Source organism: Sphaeramia orbicularis, chromosome 15, assembly GCF_902148855.1.
Source record: "Sphaeramia orbicularis chromosome 15, fSphaOr1.1, whole genome shotgun sequence".
Lineage (NCBI taxonomy): Eukaryota > Metazoa > Chordata > Actinopteri > Kurtiformes > Apogonidae > Sphaeramia > Sphaeramia orbicularis.
In genome coordinates, this window is record NC_043971.1 from 29,973,321 (window position 1) to 29,997,657 (window position 24,337).

General features: G+C 38.4%; 1 protein-coding gene across 1 annotated transcript in view; it reads left to right on the top strand.

The window, feature by feature from the left end:
• The first annotated feature begins 1,169 nt into the window (after positions 1-1,169).
• Positions 1,170-24,337, top strand: part of grid1a (glutamate receptor, ionotropic, delta 1a) — a 374,524-nt gene continuing 351,356 nt past the window's right edge. Inside the window, exons 1-2 of the mRNA XM_030156621.1 lie at positions 1,170-2,315; positions 3,998-4,153. Coding sequence (XP_030012481.1) covers positions 2,237-2,315; positions 3,998-4,153 — 235 coding nt within the window. The 5' untranslated portion in view covers positions 1,170-2,236. The remainder of the gene's footprint in view (positions 2,316-3,997; positions 4,154-24,337) is intronic.

Sequence of the window (24,337 nt, forward strand, 5' to 3'; positions counted from 1 at the left end):
ACTACTACTACTACCACTACTGCTATGACTACTACTAAACCTACTACTGCTACTACTAAGACTACTAAGACTACTACTATGACTACTACTAAAACTACTACTCTTACTACTACTACTACTACTACTACTACTAAAACGACTATTACTATTACTTCTACTATTACTACTGAAACTACTGCTACTGCTACTACTGTGACTACTACTACTATGACTACTATGACTACTACTACTACTAATAATAATAACAATAATAATAATAATATTAACGTAATCAACATTTACATTCAAAAATATTTTATTAAACAGATGACAGACAAATGAATGTTTCAAACACAAGTAAATGAATCAATATTTAACTGAGTCACAGGATAAACATACCCAGAATTTTTTTTAGATTTTTTGCGTAACCATAGCTGCTGTATCACCAGGTGGCCAGTGGGGGTAGTGTGTGATTTCACAATAACTTTTGGAGACAGACGTGTTTATTTTTCCACTGCAATAGAAACCAGGTCACAAACCATAAAAGACTAAATGTGAGCCACTGACAAGAACGTGGAATGGTGGGATTACTAATTTTAGTCTCCAAACAAAAGAAGAACAACAATGTGGGCTAAAGCCTTGTTCTCCCGGATGAGGGTTTTAGAGAAGTCCCCTAAACCATCAGGGTAGTTCCAGTCCTGTGTGTCTGCTCTACAGGTTCTTTTCCTTCTGCAGTTTGGTAAAGGCGCTGTCCACAGCCGGTGGTGCTGAAAGTTTGCTACCTGCGCTTCTGACAGACTTAACCCAACAATTAAGAGATATTTCCGTTTCTATCGCATTCACGAGAAATATCCTTTAATTGTAAGGTTATGCCCATCTGGAAACCTCGGCTCTTCCTCGAATTCTTCGCGGCTCTGCAAATACGCCGACTCTTCAGGCATTGTCAGGCGTGTAAGTGGATTCAATGGCCCCCAGTATGAATTATTGGCACCCTGTGGTCTGACTAAGAAAGCCTATCCCTCAAATTATAGCCCCATGAACCATAGTGTCATAATCCCGCGATAAAAAAAAAAAAAAAAAAAAAAAAAAAAAAAAATATATATATATATATATATATATATATATATATATATATATATATATATATATATAAAATAATGAAAAAATAAGGGCGTCAATTCTGTTGAAGCAACAGTCATTTAATCATCAATCTGAAGCATGCGGGTATCATAAAACAAAGCTGTATTTTCTCCAGGAATGTTGCTCCTCTTCACTCCATGCAGCTGTTCTCCGGTTCAGTCAGGCATTGTGGCTTCTGTCACGTCTGTCCCTCATCAATCAGCCCTCGCCGAAGAACATGGTGTGTAAATCCTTTTCTCTGCCACATCATCTGCGCTCCATCATCACTGAGCAACTGAAAATGTACCTCAGCCACCGTGCGCTCACATCCCTCTAAAAAAAAAAAAAAAGAAACACAAAAAAACAAAAAAACAAACAAAAGAAAAAACGCCAACTTCTTCAAAAGTAAATTGTCGACTTTTCGTGTCTCGAGCCAGTCTGGATGTTAACATTTGCGTGTGAGCTTTTGTCACGCACTTGCCTCCCTTTTCTGTAAGACATCTCTGCTGCCGGAGTTGCTGCTTTAGCTGTGGTGACTGACCTCCATTCACGTTTTGAGTTATCGGCTCTACAAGCGTCTTTCTCCGGCTAGTCCAAATCATTTCTACCCGGCTTGTCAGGACAGCAGCACAGTCGTGAAGTCTCTGCAGTCACGTGGTCGAAACAGGACTGAAGAGTGTGTTTTTTTCCGGAGTGTGTTTGTGAGCGTCTCTCCGTGTGTAGTTAGAGGGGTGTCCCTCCTCCGCATTTTTTGCTGCTTGCCATGCTTTAGACGCCGGGGCGCAGGGAGAGAGGCGAGAGTGAGAGATAACGCCGGTCTCTCTCAACGGGCTACCTGTCTTTTCAGTCTTTACCTCGGGTCCCCGTCGTTTCTCCCCCTTCTTTTTGAGTCCACAGTCCTGCAGTGTGCTTGGTTTTACGCGTTAAAACAGAGGAGAAAACCTGGTTCATTTTCGTGCGCTCTTGTGAGTCAGTGCTGGCTGGAGGAGCACCGCGGTTTTTGTTTTGCTGCGTTATTTCATCTGTTTTTTTTCTTTCGTTTCCTTTCCCTTCTTTTTTTTCGGGGCTCTCCATTTGGACAGTAGGCTATAGGACTGCCGAGCGGAGCTTGGATGAGCTGCCTTGCTGAAATCCCGAGATGGAGTTGCTGCTGATCTGCCTTTCCCTGTGGATATTGCAATGTAATTCGGCCAAAGCGGACTCCATCATACATATCGGTAAGCTTCCTATAACACAACATGTAGTTTGGGTTAGTAAGGTGGAAATGCAAAAAACCTGCGAGTATTAGCTCAGCCAGCGCATACAGCTTTGATCACAGGATTTTGGTGAGAGGGCGGGATAAATAGTCTATTCAGCTTGCATTCTGTGTTAAAGCAACACTTTGACTCTCAAGCGAGTTGAAAAGTTGGTGTTTTATGAATGGGCAGTCTCTGACCTTTACTATAAAGCCCATATTGTTCTAATTTTTTTCTTATTTGCTATCTACCAGCCTGTTTTTCACCAGACATTTCTAACAGTTTTTATAGACGTCAGATCACTGCATTCACGTTGGCATTGAAACCTCATCCACTGTCGGCCTGTAACTAGAATAATTTGGTGTTAAAAAGGCAGATGACTGTACGCCAAAGCCCCGAGTCACTGATGCTTTGACGAAATTAAAATCCAATACCCAAATGGCCGAGGTTTTTTTAGACCAAGCTACCTCTTGTCTTTAGCCGACAAGCCTCAACTTTCACCAGGACGTGACTGCAATGTCAATAACTCGACAGAGGGAATGTCAGTGGAGTTTTAGAGATGCAAAACACATAGTGCCCCTTTGTACACAAACTTCAAACCAGAGCTGCGTATTTTTCTTCTCAGAAGCGGAGCGTAATTTAATATGTTAATGGTGTTACACATAAATGGAATCCTCTTTTATCTCTACACATCGGAAGACATTACATTTGATAGTTTTCACATAGAGCTGATGACCTCCCCCTTCACATAGAGACGCAACACACACACACACATTGAATAATTGGCTTGCTTGTGCTTCCTTTGATGGGCTCAGTCATGTAGGGAAACATAATGAGTGGCGTTGTAATCTCAGATAAAAATGTCAATGTCACTGTGAGCAAATTTGGTCTCGATGCTCCACCGCTGCTGCTGCTGCTGCTGCTGCTCTCAGTTTACTGCAACAGTCTGGCAAGCAGCAGGTGCTCAGTCACTGGTTTAATACAGCAGTGGGACTCGATCCAGATAATATTGGCTGATGCCCCGCATAATATTAGGGAACCCTAATTGTACTTCTCGCGTCCTGGAACGCTTTTTCCCTATGATAGAAGCTGCTGTATGTGCGTCTGAGCAGCTAATTTAAAATAAAAAGACTGAAGGAGAGAGAGAGAGAGAGAGAGAGAGAGAGAGAGAGAGAGAGAGAGAGAGAGAGAGAGAGAGAGGAGCTGGAGCTTCCCACGCAAGGCCTATAATGCTTATTGGTTGGGGTACTGTTGATCCACCAAACATGACAGCTGTGTATTTTCTAAGTTTGGTTACTTTTCTCATTACACAATAAGCTGCGTAAACTGGGTTTTATATAATGAGGGTTTGTCGCTCTCCATGGTGCTGAAATCTTGTCCAAGTACGCAAATGTCGGCTCCAAGCGGAAACGCGCGTTGCACAACTTCTAAGCGCACCACATGGGATCCAGAGGACAACAAAACAAACAAACAAACAGAATTAAACAACTGTGAATAACTTGTTTATTGATTTTTATGAATGATTAAAATGAACATTTAACAGCGAGTGTCCGGCCGCTTCCTCCACCACCTGAGCGCTGTCACATGTCAAAAGACACGCAGTCAGATTTCATTTAATGAGACAAATCACTCTCTACATAACCTGTGCTGGTTTCATTCCACAGGTGCCATATTCGAAGAAAACGCTGTGCGAGATGACGAGATTTTCCAACTTGCAATCTCAGACCTGAGCCTGAACGACGACATTCTGCAGAGCGAGAAAATCACCCACTCTGTTAAACTTATCGAGCCTAACAACCCCTTCCAGGCCGTCCAGGAAGGTAAGCCCCCCCCTCAACCCCTCCCTCCCTAACTGGAGTATTTCACATCAAACTGCTCTGCTATTTTGTTTCATTACTCGAGGCCGCGGGGCACGTCGGGAACACGGGCTTGTTTGTTCATCCAGTCGCTGGTTGCGTGGTTACGAGCTGACAAGACGTCCGATTTTCGCAGGGCAAAAGTTGCGGCTGCAGGACCTTGCACGGTTGTGGCCTTTGAGCAGGTGTTTTCTTTTCTGGTGTCAGAGCGATGCGGGGGGAGGGGCGGTGATGAGGATACATGTGTCACGGCTAGGGAGGGAAATGGCTGTGTATGTGTGTGTATGTGTGTGTATGTGTGTGTGTGTTGCCACCTGCAAAGCGCTGTACCAGTGTACAAAAGCAAGGTGCCTTCTGTGGTTGGAAAGCTAGGTGGAAGCATTGAGTTAAAGCACAGCACAGAGATAACATGTTATATGAAATAAAATCAGCCCAAGTTGATCAAACAGAAATCCAGCACCAATGTTCTGTGTACCCATTGATGTAATCTCAGAATAGAACCCATCGGTCTGAAAGATAAGTACCACGTGTTTTTTCATGCACATTCACAAGCCTGCATCATTTTCCTTGAAATATTCTGTTTTATATGGATTCCCCTGAAATAGCCTGAATCTACTCTGCTAAAACAGTCAGAAATCAAAGAATAAAACTATTTATGTCAAGGCTACTTCTCTCACTTCCTGAAAGGTGGTCGGCTGCAAAAGTGATTAAAAATTCTTCAGCTAAAATGAATCATTAAGACCTTAATAGGTTCCTTGGGACTTTCAAAGCTGTTTATGTCCTCTGCATTTAGTTACCAGCTTGTACTTTTGTCCCCAGTTACGCAAAGGCCTTGATGACTCATTGCTGTTCATACTACCCCTGACAGGCACAGAAAGACCATAATATGCCCTGTCTTTTACCATAATTACGCTTCCCCATTTAACTGTGTTCTGCACAATGCCATACAATCTAGTATTTCCCCCCCAAAAAACATAGCTTTTAACTTAATTCATGGTGAAGTCCATATGGTACCAAACAGTATACTGTTCCAAGCTCTTTACATAAATCTAAAAAATATGGAGTCTATCCCAATTTGCAGCAGATATCAGACGAAAACACATGTGCGACTTTATTAATTTATCAGTTACTGTGTCTTAAGATGCAGAAGTGTGGTAATTAAACAGACTTGCCAGCAAATGGTTGCTATTTACGCTGTGTTCTAATTAGTCTGCTACAATAAAGAGAAACCATATTTTAAGCTTAAACACTTGGAAGAGTCACAATAAACACTCATATGCACCTTTGCTTTTTTGGTTTGTTTTTATTTAACATCTCACATTTATAATATATGCCTCATTCCAGTACGAAAATGTAAAGACTTTGCTTCAGGTGATCTCATATATAACTAGTCTCCTAGACTTATGTAGACTCATCTTGATAGAATTCATCATAACGGTGCTTGTTTGTCCTTAGTGACAGTTATTCAGGGCTGATTTTCTCTGATTGATTGCCTTTTGTTACCTTTGATTGGGTATCATTTAGCATGCTTAATTACTGTTTACAGTTCAGCTCCTGATAATCAAATATTCACAGAAGTGGGTGATTAGGGGGTTCTCGGTTTCCGGAGGGAGCGGGGATAATGTGCAGTCGATGATGTGAGTATCGATGGGTGGCCCTGCATTTCGGTACAAGAAACCAGGCAGTGTGGTGAGTGTTGATTGACATCTGGGATAAGTTGACCTTTTGCTTTGCTCTTTTGTTCACTGCCATCCCACTGTGAGTGGCAGTCAGGACCTTGCCATCACCAGGCAAGGAGGGAGTGCAGGAAAGAGGAGGAGAAGATGGGCATTAACAGGAAGGGGAGGAGGAGTGGTAAGTGAGGGGAATAAGGATGAGATGAGAGCGGAGGAGAGGATAAGTGGCAAGAGGAGCCATGGACATTAAGAATAACTGTGAGGAAAAGGGAGAAAGTGAAGAAAGGAGAATCCAGATAAAAACCCAAGTAAACATAAGTTGACAAAAAGAAGAGTGGGATAAGCGTCGCAGTGAGGTGATGAGGAGAATTAACCAGTCTCGTGAGGGGAGTTGCAGTGTCATGTTTGTCCTTATTTGGCTCTCTCCGCCCTTGCACTGGTGAAACATGCATTAACAAGGATGTCACAAAGACACCAAGCACACAGAAACACTCACCTATTCAGTCCTCCCACACTTTTATCGTTTAAAGATGACAGCTCAAGGCTGACTAGATATACCGCCTGACCACACAACTGGCAGATGCAGCGCTATTTTTAGGCTACAGCAACAAGAAAGAATGAATGTGGCACCAGGAGGAAAAAGAATGTCTCTGGCATGCTAATGCATAACATGACAATAATAGTATTTAAATGCCATCAGTTTGTCAAAGGACAAAAACAACAAAATGTGTGGGCAACACTATATGAAAACTCCCTTTCACTCCATTCCACTTTCCAGCTGCTGGATTTCCCCTTCAGTTTGTTTACATTACAGGAACAAAGATGGGAAAGAAAAAATTTTACTTTTTTTTTTTATTGGCGGGAAGGAAGCATAATGTAATTTCCTTAACCAGGCTGGCAGGGTTCAGATAACACAACCATGCACTTTTTACCTCCATGTACTTCTGATTAAGTCAACCACTAATGCTCCACTTATCTCATAACAGACAGTCATCGTTCCGGAGGGACAGCCGGGGGTCCGTTGGGATGTGAGCGTCAGCAAAGTTGGTAATAACCGTAGGAATGTGCTTCCAGTTGAGTCCAAGTTTAGAATATGACTGTAACATATGGAAACTCCAACCCACACTCCGAAAATACAACTAGGACTTTTCTTTGATTTGCAAAATGTCTCATTAATATAATATATCTGGTGAATAATTAAATCAAGCTGTGATTTATGAAACTGCTGTGCATTCAGAGCTTTTCCACATGCATTTTCCTTTATAAGTGTGAGTAAAAACACAAAAGAACTAGAGCTGTATGAACCTTCCTTGTCTAATTTCATTTTATTCAGAGGAAGTGCAGCTGTTACCTTTTTGTCTGATTATGTAAATCCAATTCTATACATATTTTGGAAAAAAATGTGGCTTCCTATAAATCTATGCTGCTGTTGCTCAGCCAACAGGAGCGCACGGTCCTCACATAAATCACCAAATATATGGGCGTATATATATATATATATATATATATCGTAGTAGCGCAAAGTTATTTTATCTCTAAGAGCGGGTGGGAGGAAAAGGTGAAGTGGGGTTAAACCATTTAGTTTCTGAACACGATCTGATTTTTTTATTTATTTTTTTCTGTTAACAGAACATTTAGGGAATGAACAAAATCATAAAACACCCGTTCTGTTCTAGTACTCTTACTGTGAAGAAGATGACCTTTTTCCAAAAATACATTTACTGAAAGAGCGAAAGAAATCATAACCATATGTCCAGTGTTAAGGGTGGGTCTTCAGCTCCTCTGATGTGCAGTAATTTGTTGAGTGTTTTGTCCCACTGAGTCCTCTTCACAAACCACACCACTCCTGACCCTCCATTTTCATCTAACCCCTGCCAAGGTAACGTCAAGGAGGATTTAATTCTTTGCCCTCCGTGTCCCAGTGAGCCAAGAGACTCTGAAGAACTCACAGTACATTTATTTTTTTCTTTTTGTCTGTGGTCAATCAGTATGACAAAACTCCATATAATAGTTTCTTTTGAAGTGTTGGGATGGGCGTTTGTATTATCCTTCATCTGATTCTCTGCTTGTGACAACTCAATTCGCGCCATGCTCGAACAGTGATGGAATGCTGCCCTTTCACTGTGACTGTCCCAGTGTATTTAATAATGCAGCATGAATCTTTGTAATGGATTTGTTTGTATTTTTATGTTTTTTTACCAGCTCAACACCAAGGGGGGATGATCAGGTCGTTTTACCATCCCCTGTTAATTACCCAACGGTTATTTTAATCCGTCATAAGCTCCTCAATGGGCTGTATAAAGGCCTGCTGGTACCTTAATCAGCTAAGTGATGTTGCGGCAGAGGTATACCTTTCACCATTTAATCCCTTCACAATGTAAAGCCTACTACTCAGCATCTTAGCCTGGTTAACCTTTAGTAGAATGGTTTTTGCATAATGTTTGTACAGTGGTGCACAAAAACTGCAACAGTTCAGAGTAGAGAACGTGTATAATGCCATTCAAAGGTAGACTGCGCTGCAAGGGTTCACAAAGGCTGTTATTTCTGATAAGAATAATATGCAGTAAATAGCGAAGTATTCTCTATTGATGCCATTTTGTGTCAGATTTTGTTCAGTGTGAATGAGGGTAGACACACATGAAAGAGCTCTCCCGCCTGGTGTCATCTCACATCTAGCTTAAGCTCAGTCCTGTCTGGTTTGAGCTTTTGATAGCACAAAGAGATGTGTTGCCTTTGGGCTTGTGTGAAGTTTTGTGTAACAGGAGACACTATATGCATTTCTTGTGCTCCTCTGTCATACAATATTATTTCCTGTGTGTCAGAGGGCTTTGTTGTGCATGTGCTGTGAGGTTTTTTTGTTTTTTTTTTGCTTGTTTGTTAGTTTTTTTGGTTGATATTCATGCGGTATGCACGGTATAGTGATTTTGTCCTTTTCTGGTTGCTGCTGCTATACTTTTTCTGTCCTTTCAACAGCTCACTGGACCACCCGAGGGAGATTTCAAAGACAAAATAAGTCTACTTTTGTAACATGGGTCACATGTGAGCAGGTCCATAGCTATTATCACAGTAAAGGTGCCATTTTATGGATTACACAGAGCTTCCCTTGTCCCTCCACACCAGTCACACTAGAGAGTGAGGATGGCACGGGGGAGGTCCAGCGAGACCCAAAGTCCACTGGGGTCTGACAGACACACTAAAAGAATAAGTATTCTTCCAGCTTCTCTTTAGAATAGCTGGAGTCAGCAGTGTCTGGCAAGTGCTCAGCATCACCTGCCATAGAGGGAACAGAGAGAACAGAGGTGTGGGGAGTGGGGGGTTTGACAGAGACAGTAAGAGAGGTCACTGCTGCTAAACGCTGGATCTGCTTCGTACAGGCCTACAGTTTTTGTCCTCTGTGCTCCACCGAAGCAGCACAGACGGTCAGTTTTCCTCTCCTGCAGTGGGATAACTCTGCGTCATGTAGTCTTGACATCTATACCAGATGTCTCTTCTGGCAGTTGTTAAGGACCTCTACTAAGGACCACTTCTGCTTGTGTATAAAATGTAAGGATTTTATCATTTATTTAACTTTGAAGTAGAAATACACAGTCTGTTGAGTGATTTAAAGGAATTATATTTTGCTTTTTTTTTTTCTTAAATGGAATTATGCATTTTAAAACACTTCCCCGTGGTCTACATAAACTGTAAATACTATGCTTGGGTCTGAATTTTTCATTAATTCAACTCCACAGGTCCATCTTCAAACCTATTTATGAGTAATGACACCAGAAAGGTGGTTTTGAGCGCTGGCCCTTTAAATACAAATGACCCACTTTACGCCCCACCCCCTCCAGGTTGTTGGCTGTGCTGCTCTGTCCTGTTCAACCAACAACTGAACATTTTAGGTAATCAGCTCAAGGTTTGGACATATTTTCAGTATGGACTACGACCGCTGCTGATGACAATTACTGCGTACTCGGAAAAATCTTCATCGGAAGTCTTGACCTTATACAGTCGCAGAAAACATTATTAGGCCACCCCTGTTTTCTTCAATTTCTTGTTCATTGTAATGCCTGGTACAACTAAAGGTACATTTGCTTGGACAAATATAATAAAAACAACAAAAATAGCTCATAGTAGTTTAATTTCAGAGCTGATATCTACCCATTTTCCATGTTTTCTTAATAATAACCAAAATCACTTCAGTTCTTGCATCAATAGTTATGGCATTGTACTGCCAAAAACAGCGTTTTTAGGCATTCCATGTTTTCTTTTCTGTCTGTTTTAGTCACATGATACACACATGAGTTAGTACTTGATTGCATAACCATTGTTTTTGATGACTTTTGATGGTCTAATAATTTTTTCCCACAACTGTATGTGCAAATGTTGTGATGTAACTAGTTATAAAACGTAACAAATTAAGTAGGAATTAAAATGGGTTGTAGAAATTCACTTGATTTTTGCCAAAATTAATATAAAGATAGCTTTACAGCACCTGGAGGGTTCAAATTCAAACTTTTTGAACTATTAGGGTTCCCAAATACACAAATAAATGTACCAAAGACTAATACAACTGGGTTTAGCAAAATATGACTCCTTTAAAGAAACTGTCAATTGATGCAAATGCCATGTCTGATCTGTATTCTAAAGATGCATCAGCAGCCTTGCTAAATGTCACCATGAGCGGTGGATTTAGTAATCATTTAATTTCAGTAAACAGGCCCATCCTTTTGAAGCATGGAAGCAAGTTGTTATACAGTCTTAGAAATAAATCATTAAGAAAAAGCGGTGTACTGTTTTGCTTGCTTAATCTTTTAGTGGGTTTTTTAGGAAATTGAGAAGTTATGTTTGGTGTTGAAAAGACAAAAAAAAAGATTTGCTATACGGTGCTAATTAGAGAGAGTGGCACACACATTTAGCCTTTGTAAGCTGTTGTTACATATTTTTGGCTGCTAAGGTGTTTTTATATTTCTTGCGTCTATGCAAAAAGTCGATGAAACGTAATTTCGTTCTGCACTGTATCCGTGTTGGTATTGTGTTTAAATGACAATAAAGTGAATCTTGAATCTTGTGCATTTATATATTCATCATATTCCTTGGGTTGCTTCAGTGGAAGACTAAAACGCTGATTTTGAAGCACTGGCATATATGTGATAGAACATAATTTGCAGATCTATGTGTAAAATTTGAATGACTCAGTAAATTTCAGTACAATTACAGTTTATTTGGTCTAATTTTTTGTTAGATATTGCTGTTAAAGAATGACATCAGACTACCAGTGAGTAAACATATACTGGCTTATTGTGTTTTTTTTTTTGTTGTTGTTGTTTTTTTTCAAGGAACATTTAACATCTTTACTAATCTTCTAATATGTGAGATGACAGTATCCAATGTCTGATAAATGGCTCAAATAGCAAAAATGTATGGTTATCAGAACACCTGTGTACCTGCCACAAATAACTCATCGAGCTGTCTGTTATATCTACACACAAACACACAACATATGTTTCCCCTATTACAGGTCCCAATGTCTTATTCATGTTCTTGTCTTCTTTGGTCTGACAGATTTATAATGAGCTGTAGAGAACAGTGTGACAGATGTTAGTGCTTTGCCACGACCCCAAACAGCCCCTAACCACCGCTGGGGATTGGCCATCAATACTACTCTACCTGTTAGAGCAGGGGAGACTAAGTGAGACTGAGACACAAAGAAAGAGAGAGAGAGAGAGGTGGCCCAGAGGAGATGTCCTGTCCAATCAGATTGATGCTGATGAGGCCCTCGGCCTCCATTCGTTGTAATACATCGCAGTCCCATATGTTACTGGTGTCATTTCTCTTTGTATACACAGTTATGCTTCGACTTTATTGAGCTGCCCAAAGTGTGCTGAGAAATGATGGAGATGGGGAGGGTGATAGAGGTAGAGTGGGTGTATGAATGTTAGGAGTGGGTTTGTTTGTTTGTGCATTGTTGTATGAATATGTCCCTTTGTGTTTGCAGTTTTATGCTACGATGTGTGTGAGCATTTGCGATATTGTCAGGGTGTACTGCTGTGGTTTGGTGAGAGGCAGCAGTGGTAGTGGTAATACTAGAGGACTGCAACCCCCCTCCCCTCACACTTCTGGTGCTGACTAGCTCAGAGGGAAGTGTGTATAATTTACTACCCACCACCTGCACCATTGGCGGCAAGAAGACTTCATTCCAGGATGGAAGACAAGGAGCAGAAAATCAGCCCCCAAGTAAATCCTATTAGAGGCTAAACAGGAGTCAGCCAAAGAAATGCTGGTCGGCTATCTCTGACTTCAGAGTCTGTGCAGACAGACGAAGGGAGGAGAGAGATGGAGGGGTGAGGGCGGGGGTGGGGGTGGGGGTGCAATAGGAGTCTTACCACAGAGCGAACTGGTGAAGGAACATGATGACGAGTCAGAAAGTGGGTTGATGGCGGTGGCAGAGGGAAATATGGAAGATAATGCATGAGAAAAATGGAGCAAAGGCTGTGAAATCTAAGACCGTATGGAAGACAAGAGGGGCAAAGTCACTGGAAACTGTGGACTCGGCTCACTACCCTCATTGATGAAGAGATGCCAAAATGTATTTGGGAGCCATTGTTTGCATTACTGCCCACAGACACTGATGCCGAGTGGGACCATCTGTCACAAGGATCCCTCCTCAGTCTTCCTCACTGTTTCTCTGACTCTCTGTCTCACTCTCTCTGCCATGGGTCCTCTACCATGCCCAGGCAACATGGATTTTATCCAAAGATGAGGCTAAGCTAGTGTGTAAGCCCTCTCTGAGTGAAATCAAAACCCAGCTTAAACCTCATGAGTGAAAGCCTAAAAGAGTAGAGAGGGTGAAACGTGCAGGCGTCGCTGTAAAGTGGGTCAAATGTGTTTGAGTATCAAAATACATCAAATATGCTGAGTAATGAATCATTTACTTCATTTTGCTGCTCCAATCAGTACAGACCCCGCATGATCTTTCTTGTTTTCAGACTTCTTTGTTCTTCTCTGTATCTGTACCTACTGATTATTTTCCTTCTGAACAGTATTTCATCAGACGTCACAACTAAGAGCAAGCTGTTACTCTCTCTTAACATGCAACATTTAACATTATATTGCCTGTAAATGGAGAAATGTGCTTCTGCAGCTAATTGGGGCGATAAAAAGCACATGTGCCATAGTACTGAAGATCAGCCTGTCTAACTGTCTATGCTGTAGATAAATCTCAGATAAATAATTGAAATGGCATTGTTTGTAAAATGAGCAGAGTATGTTATCTAATCCATCACATTAACGCAACGAGACAAATCATTCTGGGATTTGTACTGTTCTAATGCATTACAAGTACATGAGCTCTGACAAGAGTCACATCAAAGCAACTTTTCCTTGTTGGGTTTTTGTCACATGTAGTACAAGCTGCTGTATGCAGCACTGCGCGTTGAATCCAATCCCTTTTTTTCTTTAAATAATGCCAATATTAAAAGCATCTGACATGGGCACCTTCAGCAAAACTATCCAATCAATAATATCCAACCTACAAGTCCAGCCTATGATTTTTTGCATTACTATCCACATATTACAGCTTTCACCAGTTTATATGGTTTATAGTATTTGGGTGCCTCTATGAAACTGGTACATAAAAACAGGACAGGGGGCTAAACATTTAAACCAGATGTAGACTAATGTAATGAAGCAAGTTTGGATGCACTTTGGGTCTATTTTAAAAATAAATATTTAATGAGATAAAAGAGAAACTACTTTTCAGATAAAACACATTTTATATTTCTTAGATTATTTTTATACAAAAATCCATGTGAAACACGGTAAAAAGAACACGAAAATTATGCACTACTATTTTTTCAGATATCTTTTTATTCTCTCACAGGTACAGTTTGGGAATTGAAGTATTATGCAAGGCAGAGTGTTTCACAAAAATGACTGCTGCTGCAAAATCACTCATGATTTATTTGTGTTTAAATGGGCAAGTTCTGGATGTAACGCCAGTGGACACGATGGGTTACACAGAAAACCTGGAATGAGACTGTTGATTCACAAAAAACCCACATGTCTGGATTACAAAAACCACTAGGATCATCAAATTTAACACAGTGTCTTTATTTATAGCAGTATATAAGACCATTTCAAGCCGTGATTTCCAGATCAAATACACTGACACCTGTGTCCCAATTTTGGTCCTATTTTTGGTCCCAATATTTTAGAAAAAAAATCATTAATTTTGGGATGGCTCAGAGCAAGAGTATAATTTTTTTTGCATTTATCTGAGGTCATCTTTATTAGGTATGTCCTGGGGGGAAATATGTCTAAATTTCTGTTTTATTATTGGGTCTAAAAAGCTGGTAAAGTGCCAGGTACTGAAATGTACCCAGTTTCATAGAAGCACCCATTTATAAAAGTCCAAACGGATCAGAAGTGTAAAGTACATTAAGAAATTACATTTTCTATTTACTATTAATTGCCTGTTAAGTGGAAACCGCATTGTATCAGGCAGCAAAACTGGTGGTTAGGTTAATAAAGAAAACATGTTTTGTCTCCTAAAAATATTTAGCTTGTCAGATTAGACTGATTGTATGTGATTTCAAGGGTTAAAGGACCCCACTACACATGACTACGTGGCATCTGTAGAACCTAATGGATTGTTAATGTTCACTCACTACAATATGAATTAAAATATGGTACATGCTACATAGTAGGTGGCTAGATAAAAGCCCTTTTGCAGACTACAAGCTGCAGGTAGTGAGTATCGGGAGGGAAAAACCAAAAGATTAAATAGAAGATCAATGACCTGAGACTTTTTCTAAAGTGAAGCCAAAATCCTATTTAACAGAGGTGCCATGTTGTTCATGTACTGACCCTTGCAGATAAAGCAGCAGTTATATCTGGGGGAATATTAACAGTAATCGATAATTAAAGCTGTTAAACACACATTAAACCCTCCTACCCCTGCGTCTCCCATCCCCTGGGAGATTTTTTATAGACGATAAACAGCAAAGACAAGGTGCAAAAGTCTAGTTATGTTCAAACCACTGACATGATACTGTAACAGGGGATGAGGGAATTCTGGCCCAGTGGCGCCAAAAACTGGTACACGCTGAAGTGAAAAAAAAAAAAAAAAAAGCATTTCTTTTCTTCTGGAGCTCAATGGCCAGTTTGGTCTGTGCTGTTAGGACGCCATGAAAATACTTCACAGTGTTTTGACATTTTTATCACTGAGAAAAGTGAGACTTCACAGCTAGCCTAGTAATGGGAAAACCACTTGCAACTAAAATGTGTTTTTTGGGGGGGGCTTTTAAACATGAATAAACTTTGCATTCATTGTGTTTCTTACATTTTGATGCACAAAAACATATTGTTACATTGTTTGTAATATTTTGTCATATTCTGTTGTATGAATAAGCATCAGCAACACAAACAAAATGTGATAAGGTGACATACCTGAGCACTTCCTGTTGAGCTGGAGCTGTGGAGAAACAGGAGACTGATGTTGATGTTTTGTGGGCATTTTTAAGACTTTTCCAACCGTAGGCAATGTAAATAATCCTCCTTTTCACTTAGAAAGAGTTAGTTCATTACTTTACCTTATGTCACTTTCAGTCACGCATCATGTTGTTTGCCTCATATTCAACATACTTTCAAACTGTTCTGAAATTTAGTTTTTTTCTGCTGTCACTTCATTCACTTCACATTTACTTTTCTTTTAAACAAATAAAAGGCACATGCATAATTAGCCTTCATAGCACTGATTGCTAGCACTAATTGCTTTTGTGTTGGTGTCTTAAACTTGTCATGCTAGTTTGGTAGATGCTAGTTTACTGATTATATTTTGCATAATAATGCAATTTAAACTCAGACTACTTCACAACAAAGACTAAAATAGAAATGAAAAGGACCTTATATGTGTGTGTGGTTTCACTGAAAAAGAAACAGGCCTTTATAATGAATTGTCTTTAGTGGACTCTGATAACTGCTAGAAATAGTCATTTTCTTTTTCCTGTTACAACCATAAATACTTAATGCATTGGAACTCACACTATTCAGTGACTTGAACTGATATGTAACTGACCCCACACTGGCCTCAAACAGATCATTGATTGTTAGGATTAAATTTAATGGTTTCCTCAGAGGCTACCGTCCTGCATTGTGTGTGATCAGCAGGTCAGGGTTAGCCATGCCCTCCAGACAAACGCATACATTAAATTTACATTTTTAACATTATTTTTTTGTCAGAGCAGCTTATAATGTAAAAGCTAGTGCCTAGTGGGTCTTAATTATGAGCAATGTACTGCATTCCATGTGGTATACTGCATAATGAATACCATCATGCATCATATGGTAATATTTCAGCTGTTACCATCACTAAACCTTCATTCAATATGTTGATCTGTTGTTTCTCGGTAAAACAGGAGACAAAAGTAATAACTATTTTTAAAAAAAATAAAGTGGAAACTGTATAATCCCACCAGAATAAACAGATAAATAAATAAATAAATACATACATACATACATACATAAATACATAAATGAATAAATACAACCTTTAACATAGATAAGGTTAACATTTTCGGTAACACTTTATAATAAGTACACACTTTGAAGCATTAGTTAAGCATTAATAAATACTGAATTCATCATTTATAAAGAATCTTTCTGACATGAATACTCATTAGTATATGGTTTATCAGCACAATTATAAATGTTTTACTCATCATTAATAAGCTTATTAGTTAAGCATTAATAAATACTGAATTCATCATTTATAAAGCATATTTCTGACATGAATGCACATTAGTATATGGTTTATAAGCACAGTTATAAATGTTTTACTCATCATTAATAAGCTCATCTACAATGTGCTTAATGATTGTATTTTCATACTTTATAAATTATGGATTCAGCAATTAAAAATTTAGTATTGCATCACTTACAAACCAGTTATGACACACATTTATGCTTGCACACACACTATTCAGACATGTACTAATGGTTAGTGAATATGTTAGTAGGTATTTTATACTAACTCACACATTTCTTTTCCAATAGATGTCCTATAAACGGTTATTAATACAGGAATCCATTATATCAGGTAGTTATAAAGCACTTACTACTCATTAATTAAGTATATGGTGTGAGCTCATCTAAAGTGTGGACTATCTATGCCATGTAAAGCATTTACAAATGAGTTTTAAAGGTTGGCAATGTCTAAAGACTCACAAAAGTTTCAGTTATTCTAACAAAGGAAAGACAAAGCACATGGAATTATCAAACAAACTGCATTAAAATCAACTCAACACATGATTCAGGGCGTTTAAACCATATACTAATAAGCATTCATGTCAGAAATATGCTTTATAAATGATGAATTCAGTTTTTAATAATGCTTAACTAATGATTCATAGTGTGTACTTATTATAAAGTGTGACCACATTTTCTTGCAAGCAAATGAAACTTTTGTGCATTTAACCCTTTCATGCATAAGTCACTCCAGCGGACAGTTATTCTCCAGCTGTTCTCTTGTATATTAATGGGTTTAGCTGTTTTAGTTTCATATCAGCCAACACAGTGGACACTTAAGCATCATCTCATATCCTGACATTCATACCATTACTGTAACTTTGCTGTTCTTGATAAACCTGATCTGCACTAACATCTCCGCGTGTAAATCAAGTGTTATTTGTTAGACAAGAAGTTTTTTTTTTGCAGATTTTCTCAATGAAGTGAGGAATTAATAGCATTAGAATATGTTAAAATGTGAGAAGACATCAGTTTAGCAGCATTAAACATATTTTTATTTCATTGTTTTCATGTCCCTCTCTCATATTGGGTTTTAAACACGTGTCTTTACTTCAAAAATTAAATGCATGGATATTTTTGTAACTCCACAGAAAAAAAAAAAAAAAGACTCGATCGCATTGGTTTTTTTCATGTCGAAGGAGGAATAAAAACACCAAGGAAAAAAAAAATCTTGACTAAAGTTCTCACAATTAATACACGAAAGGGTTAAATATAGTAATTTTTCATACAAAACATGATGGATTCAATAACAGGTAGAATAAAATTGGACAAATTCATACACACGATCATAGACATAAGGGGGAAACAAAACAGAAAAAAACCAAAAAAAAAACAGCAAACCCCAGGGCAAAAACAATATTAGCTGTGGTGATTTTCAGCCACTTAGAGCTGCAGTTTTCAATCCCCTTACCACTAGCACACAGCGAGAAAAATGGCATCATGAGCACCAACAGAATAGAGTATAACGACGTGCACAGAGATACTTTCTGATGAGGTCAAATAGGAGGAAGACGACGGTAACTTTCAGTATGAACAGGATTATCTCACACATACAAGAACAGTATTACAATCAGTAAAAAGACGCCTTGAAGGCAATATGAAAATATACAAAAGAGATGAGTAGGAAGAGAAGAACAGAAGCAGATTGCCTCAAGGGGAGAAGGGGAGGAAGAGTGGGAGGTGGCAGCATTTCAGATCAGCTCTCTATCTTTTCTCCTTTTTTTTTTTTTTTTTATTTTGGACGGCAGGAGGATGTCTATCAAGGCAATACCATCATTTCTGGCAGTGCCAATTTCTTCCTAGCAACGTCCTGGCAGGCTGTGCAACCAGGAAGGCAGGGCAGAAAAATGAGGCATCTCCCCATTCAGTAGTTGTCCCTCTTTGATTTTAACGCATGCCCACTCACTGGCATTACAAAGCCTCTTTTTAACAGCACAGAAATGGAAACTCTTGGACACAGTTGCGCTTATTCCGGCAGAAACAGTGTGAGTGCATTTGTTACAGGCTTGTATGTGGTCTGTGGCTTCATCTGTCTTTGTAAACTGTGTGTTACAGTGCACGTCTTTGCGGCGGCTGCGATGTTGCTAATCAGAATAATTAACGGATTTTTTTTTTTTTTTTTTTGTAATAACTCCATTTCCCAGCTGACAGATGCACTCTATAGTAAAGACCTGTTGTATTTTCCATTATGTTAAATATTGCACTGTATCTAAAATTGTCTTTTATAATCTAATACCTTGAGTCAATGGATTGGTTGATATGGCAACGGCTCTGTACTCCGAAGAATACATTTTCTCCGTCCACCTGTTGGCCAGAGACACACACAGCTGCTCTTGAAGGGGCTATTGTGCCTTTCTGCATTTGTATGTGCACTGTGTTTCCGCTGTGATGTTCTGAGAGGCAGATGATGCTCGTTACTTCTTCTCTTGAGATGACTGATTGAGAGCCAGATTTAGTAAGCAGCACAAATTAGCATGAGGCCATAATCCAGAAAAAGCACTGATGGGAGTAGCTGGTTCTACAGGTGATTTATTTATGAGCACAGATGCAGCCAGATCATTCACATAATGGAATCTACCTGGGGTGGAGCAAATTAAACACCAGATTGCATAATATAGGCAGACCTGATGGGGGTGCAGCGGTTCTATAACAACAAACAAAGAGGTTCTATGCATGTGTTTCTCTTATGAAATGGCATCACAGACCAAGGGAAAGCTTTAGAAATGGATGTTTAGATTTTAACCCATGAAGACCCCGATAAAAGAGCTGGCTGCTAGTCTTGCCTTGGAAAGTCTAACATATATTGTTAAACAAAAAGGCCAAGAAATTTGCCTGTTTATGGGGTCCATTTATGGCTTTCTTGAAAAACCGTATGATACTTTGAACAATACTATGGTCTAATTTTATAATCTTATAATTGTATCGTCATTTTATTTTATTTCATTTATTTAGTTTTATTTATGTGTTTTATTTACTATTTCTATTTAGCCAAAACATTTGAAATTTTATGGCAAATTCTTGTACATAGATGTTTATATTTTCCTGACGGGACTGGGGTAATGTTATTTCTTTGTTCATCTGCAAAAGAAAAATAAAGGGAAAAACAAAACAATACAAAACAAAAAAAAAAACATAAAGACCCAGTTGTACTTTTGTGGCAGTTCCGAACTTAGTGTTTCTCCATATTTAACCTTTCTTAAAATATTTATCACCATTTATTGCAGTAATATCCTCTTTAGTTTGAGTTTTTTTCAATGTAAATCATGTATTTTTCTATATTTAATTCACTAACCATGTAGATGCTCATAAAAACTCAGAGTAAATTTAATAGTTTTTATATCAGAACAGAGAAAACTGTAAAAAAAAAAAAAAAAAAAAAAAAGTTACTATTTCAGTAAAATATGTCATTAACTGAACATAACCCAAGTGTCTCCATTCATTGTCACTGATCCAACTCCATGGTGAATCAACATTGTAGAAGATGATGGTGTTTCCATGGTAAGTACGGTGCCTCTGAACGTCCAAATGGGTCATATCTGATAACCATGAAAAAATGACAAACTGTATTTTACACCAATTATTTACATGCATTTCTAGGAATAATGGATCAACAGGTATTTAACATTTTACATAAATAGTTGGTTTTGGTCACCAGTGCCTGTCTGGATCTTTATGGGTTAAAATACTTTAAAATCACAATGTATAACCTTTTTACAAAAGGGAATCAGAACACCACTAATGGCAAGGAGAGGAAGGTGGGGGAAAGACATGCTCAGTAGTAGAAATGAAAGAAAATGGCCTGATCCATGACACAAACATACATAACACTGACTTTTGATGTCCATTATTCCAGCAATGTGTGTGTTCAAAGCTAGCCTGCATTTATTCTTAATGGTAGGTTTTTGTTTTGGTTGTTTTCTTCTTATCAGTGTATAATTTGAGAACATTGCACATTGTAAATCAGTCTGAAAAGTGTTTTTGTGTTTTGGAAGAAGGATGCCATGTAGATATGCAGATTTCTTGTTGAGACTTCAGGCCATCTGCTAACGTTGAATGTCTATTTGCACAGACAGAGAAAAACTGGGAAAATACAGGTAAAAATGTTCTGTTTGCAGTCGTTCATTCATTCATTCATTTACAATATAGCCGAGACAAAACACAAAACTTCACAAATCACAAATTTGAAACATACAGTGAACATATCAGAAAGACCAAAAAGTAAAAGTGACAAAGATGAATTAAAAACGGAGAAGTCTACTTAAAAACAGGAGCAGCTGAAGGTAAAATAAGATGCATTTATGGATTTAAAACACAAAACATTTGAAACATACAATGAACATACCAGATATATATATATGTATATATATATATATATATATATATATATATATATATATATATATATATATATATATAATCAGAGAACATTGCACATTGTAAATCATTCTGAAAACTGTTTTTGGTTTTTTGTTTTTTTGGATGCTATGTAAATATGCAGATTTCTTGTTGAGAGTTGAGGCCATCTGCTTAAGTTGAATGTCTATTTGCACAGACATAGAGAAAAACTAGGAAAATACAGGTAAAACTGTTATGTTTGCAGGCTGCATGTTCTGTTAAATTCACACAAATGGAGGAAAACGTTTTCCTTTTTACCAATTCTCTTTTCTGTGGCACTGTTCTGATGCACAACTATCATAGCCATGCCACGCACAGAATGGTATTTTCCTCACCATTAAATAATATCGCAATTGACTTCTGCACACCTTAGTAAATTACACTGCACAAATCATTGCAATTTTCTAAAAAGGAAAGTCCCGCAAACACACAGTCAGTTTCAAAATGACTTTGTAGCGCTCAGTCATTGTCGCACCTTTTAAAGCAGCTTAGTGGTTTTTTCATATATAAAAGGTCAGATTTACTAACGCTACTAAAGCTTTCCGGTTGTTAATGCTGGCAGGCATTTCCAGATTTAATATAGACAATATTAATGCCATTAACCGTGTCCATGTTTGTCTTTAAAGTCGACCTTGACCTTAACCCCCACAGCTAATAGTCTTGAGCCCTTTGAGCCCACATTTCCAAATTCAACACATCATCCTGGTTTAATAGTTTCTAAGGGCAGACCATCATAGTTGATAGTCTGAGTATGTGATTCACCTTCAGAGAGTGCTGAGGCAAGCCGTTCTCACCGCTTTGAAACATTTGGGAGGGATTTGTGTTTTTTTTTTGGTTTTTTTTTTTTTTATATTGAAAATCCCTGACTGCCATTAAGACCTATTGTTTGAGGCTAATGGCAGCTTTTGTTATAAGCCAGATCAGGATCATGCCTCTGTTTGTGCTCATTAATTTGTTTGCAAATACTAATACAAGATTGTGTACGTGAGTTTGTGCTTTATGCATATGTGTGCATGTAGCCCTTTGTTATCCCTGTCAGCACGGAACAGGCACGCAGATTTGCGGCTGCATAGCAGGATTTTGCTTTAAACACTGTAAATCTCTGATTATGTGTTCCTGTATCACAGAGCTTGGTCTCAATAGAAAAAGCTCTTGGAATGTGTCATCAATAATCTCGGTAGTCCTTTAATGCCTCCAATCCTCAATTTTCAGTGCTGTCAATGCCATTTTAGATTTTACCAACCCTCTAAACAAACATACTATGTTTCCTATAGTCTTTCTGATCTCACACAGTAATATCAGTGTGTTTTACAGCTGATTAATGCCTGTCTTTTCCAGTGTATAAATGCTATGAATAGAGGTTATGTTGCTGCTGTGTTGCTGGAGAAAAAAGGCATTAAAACTTTGTGTTTGCTGCTGTCAGCAGAAATGGATTACACCTGCAACAGTTTTGGTTGGGATCAATGTTGTTTTTGAAATAAGAAGAATATACTAGGGCTGAACTGTGTTTCCTTTGATGATGTCCATCTATAGATGAACTTGGCAGTGTTTACCATTGATTAGGGTTGATTTGTACATGCACATAGACCTTGAAATTTAGAGGGGTGTATATTTGGTTCTTAAAAATAAAGTGGCCTCAATAAATAAAATGCTGGGGGAAACATAGCTTAATAAAAATGTAGAATGCATAATGTTTGCTTTGGATCAAGGCCAAATGTATTTATAGACTTCTGAATTATGATGCTTTGCTTTCAGTTTTAGACTTTATTAATTTCCATTTAATGTTTGCCCCTTTTCAACAAACTGTTTCATTTCTCTTTATGCTGGCCACTACCTTTAGGGAAGCTGGTAATACTCAGATAATATTGAACCACCAGTTTTCAGGCTTACAAAATGCTCACTCCCCTGACCTTAATGTTAAAAGTCATATTAGTTGCTGTTGCTGTTGCAGTGAAGAAGATCCACTTTCATCTGCTTTTTCTGCCTGAGGATTTTATCTTATGAGCTCCCCTGTTGAACCTTGAGGCAACCACTGACTTTCTAATGATGTGTGCATTTGCTCTTTGTAGACAGAGTAGGTTAAGAGTAGGTCTCTGTACACAGTGGGAAAACTCAGTCCCTGGGGACGCTGGGAAGTGAAGTTCTACTCATCTTAATGTCATGCTGTCGTTAGCGTCATATGGATGTTGTGTCAATTCGAGGCTCATTTTTGGACTCATTAATGGCTCAGAATGCAGCAATCTTGTGATTAAGTCTGATCAGTAATGTTTGAGCAACAGGGTTTGACCACACTGTCTAAGCTGATCAATTGGTCGTTTAGCTCCCCACAGGGATCCAGCTTCTAAATGACCTCACCTCCCTCCCCCAAAAGCTGTAATGATCAAAGGGAAGGATGTCTTTCTATCCACTCAGCAGAAATCACTGGAGCCCAGAGTTCAGGCCGCACAATTAATAAAGACCCTTTGAAGAAGCCTTTTATCATATACAGCGTTTCAGGCTGAGATTAGAGCTTTCCATAAACATCAATTTTCAGGATGGACACTCACTGACACAGAAATATACCTTCTACAGTATATATACATATATATATACTACAACAGTTACGTATGCCCAATTCTGTGTATCTGATGTGTGGTTTCCAGAAGCAAAAAATCGGAATTAAATAGGAATGGAAAAAAACATAATAAATTCTGCAATTATAACTGAGCCAAAAATGAATGTTCTTCATACGTTAGTTTTCACATTATATAAAATAATTGGTTTTAAAAGCTTAATGACAATATATTTTGATGTTACCAGCTAAAAATTCCATATTAGAGAACTGAAGTTCCACTAAAAAGAGGAAAAACTGTATTTCAGTTGTCATTTTTCCATTGTCCCTCAATATAAGTTCCACATAAATATGTACCGAATGGAAAAACGACAATTTTGCCAAAACTCTCATTTTTCGATTAAAAGTTTTGCACTGGCAAAGAGTGGTTTTTCTGGACGTAGCACAATTGGTATATCATGCAAAACTGCATTGGAAAGACCTTTTTTGCAACTAGAGTCACGTGAATTAAAAAAAAAAAAAAAAAAGGATGTTGACAGATGTTACAACAAGCAAAGAAGAAGAGTTTTTAAAAAAACATGGTGTGGTATGTGTGGACACACCAGGAAACCAAATCATTTTTCAATTTAGTACGGGACAGAGGGGTAATATATAATAATAATGAATATATCTGTAAATCAACATGACATTTACGACTGATAATAAATGAACAAATCATCGCATTTGTGATTTAATGGA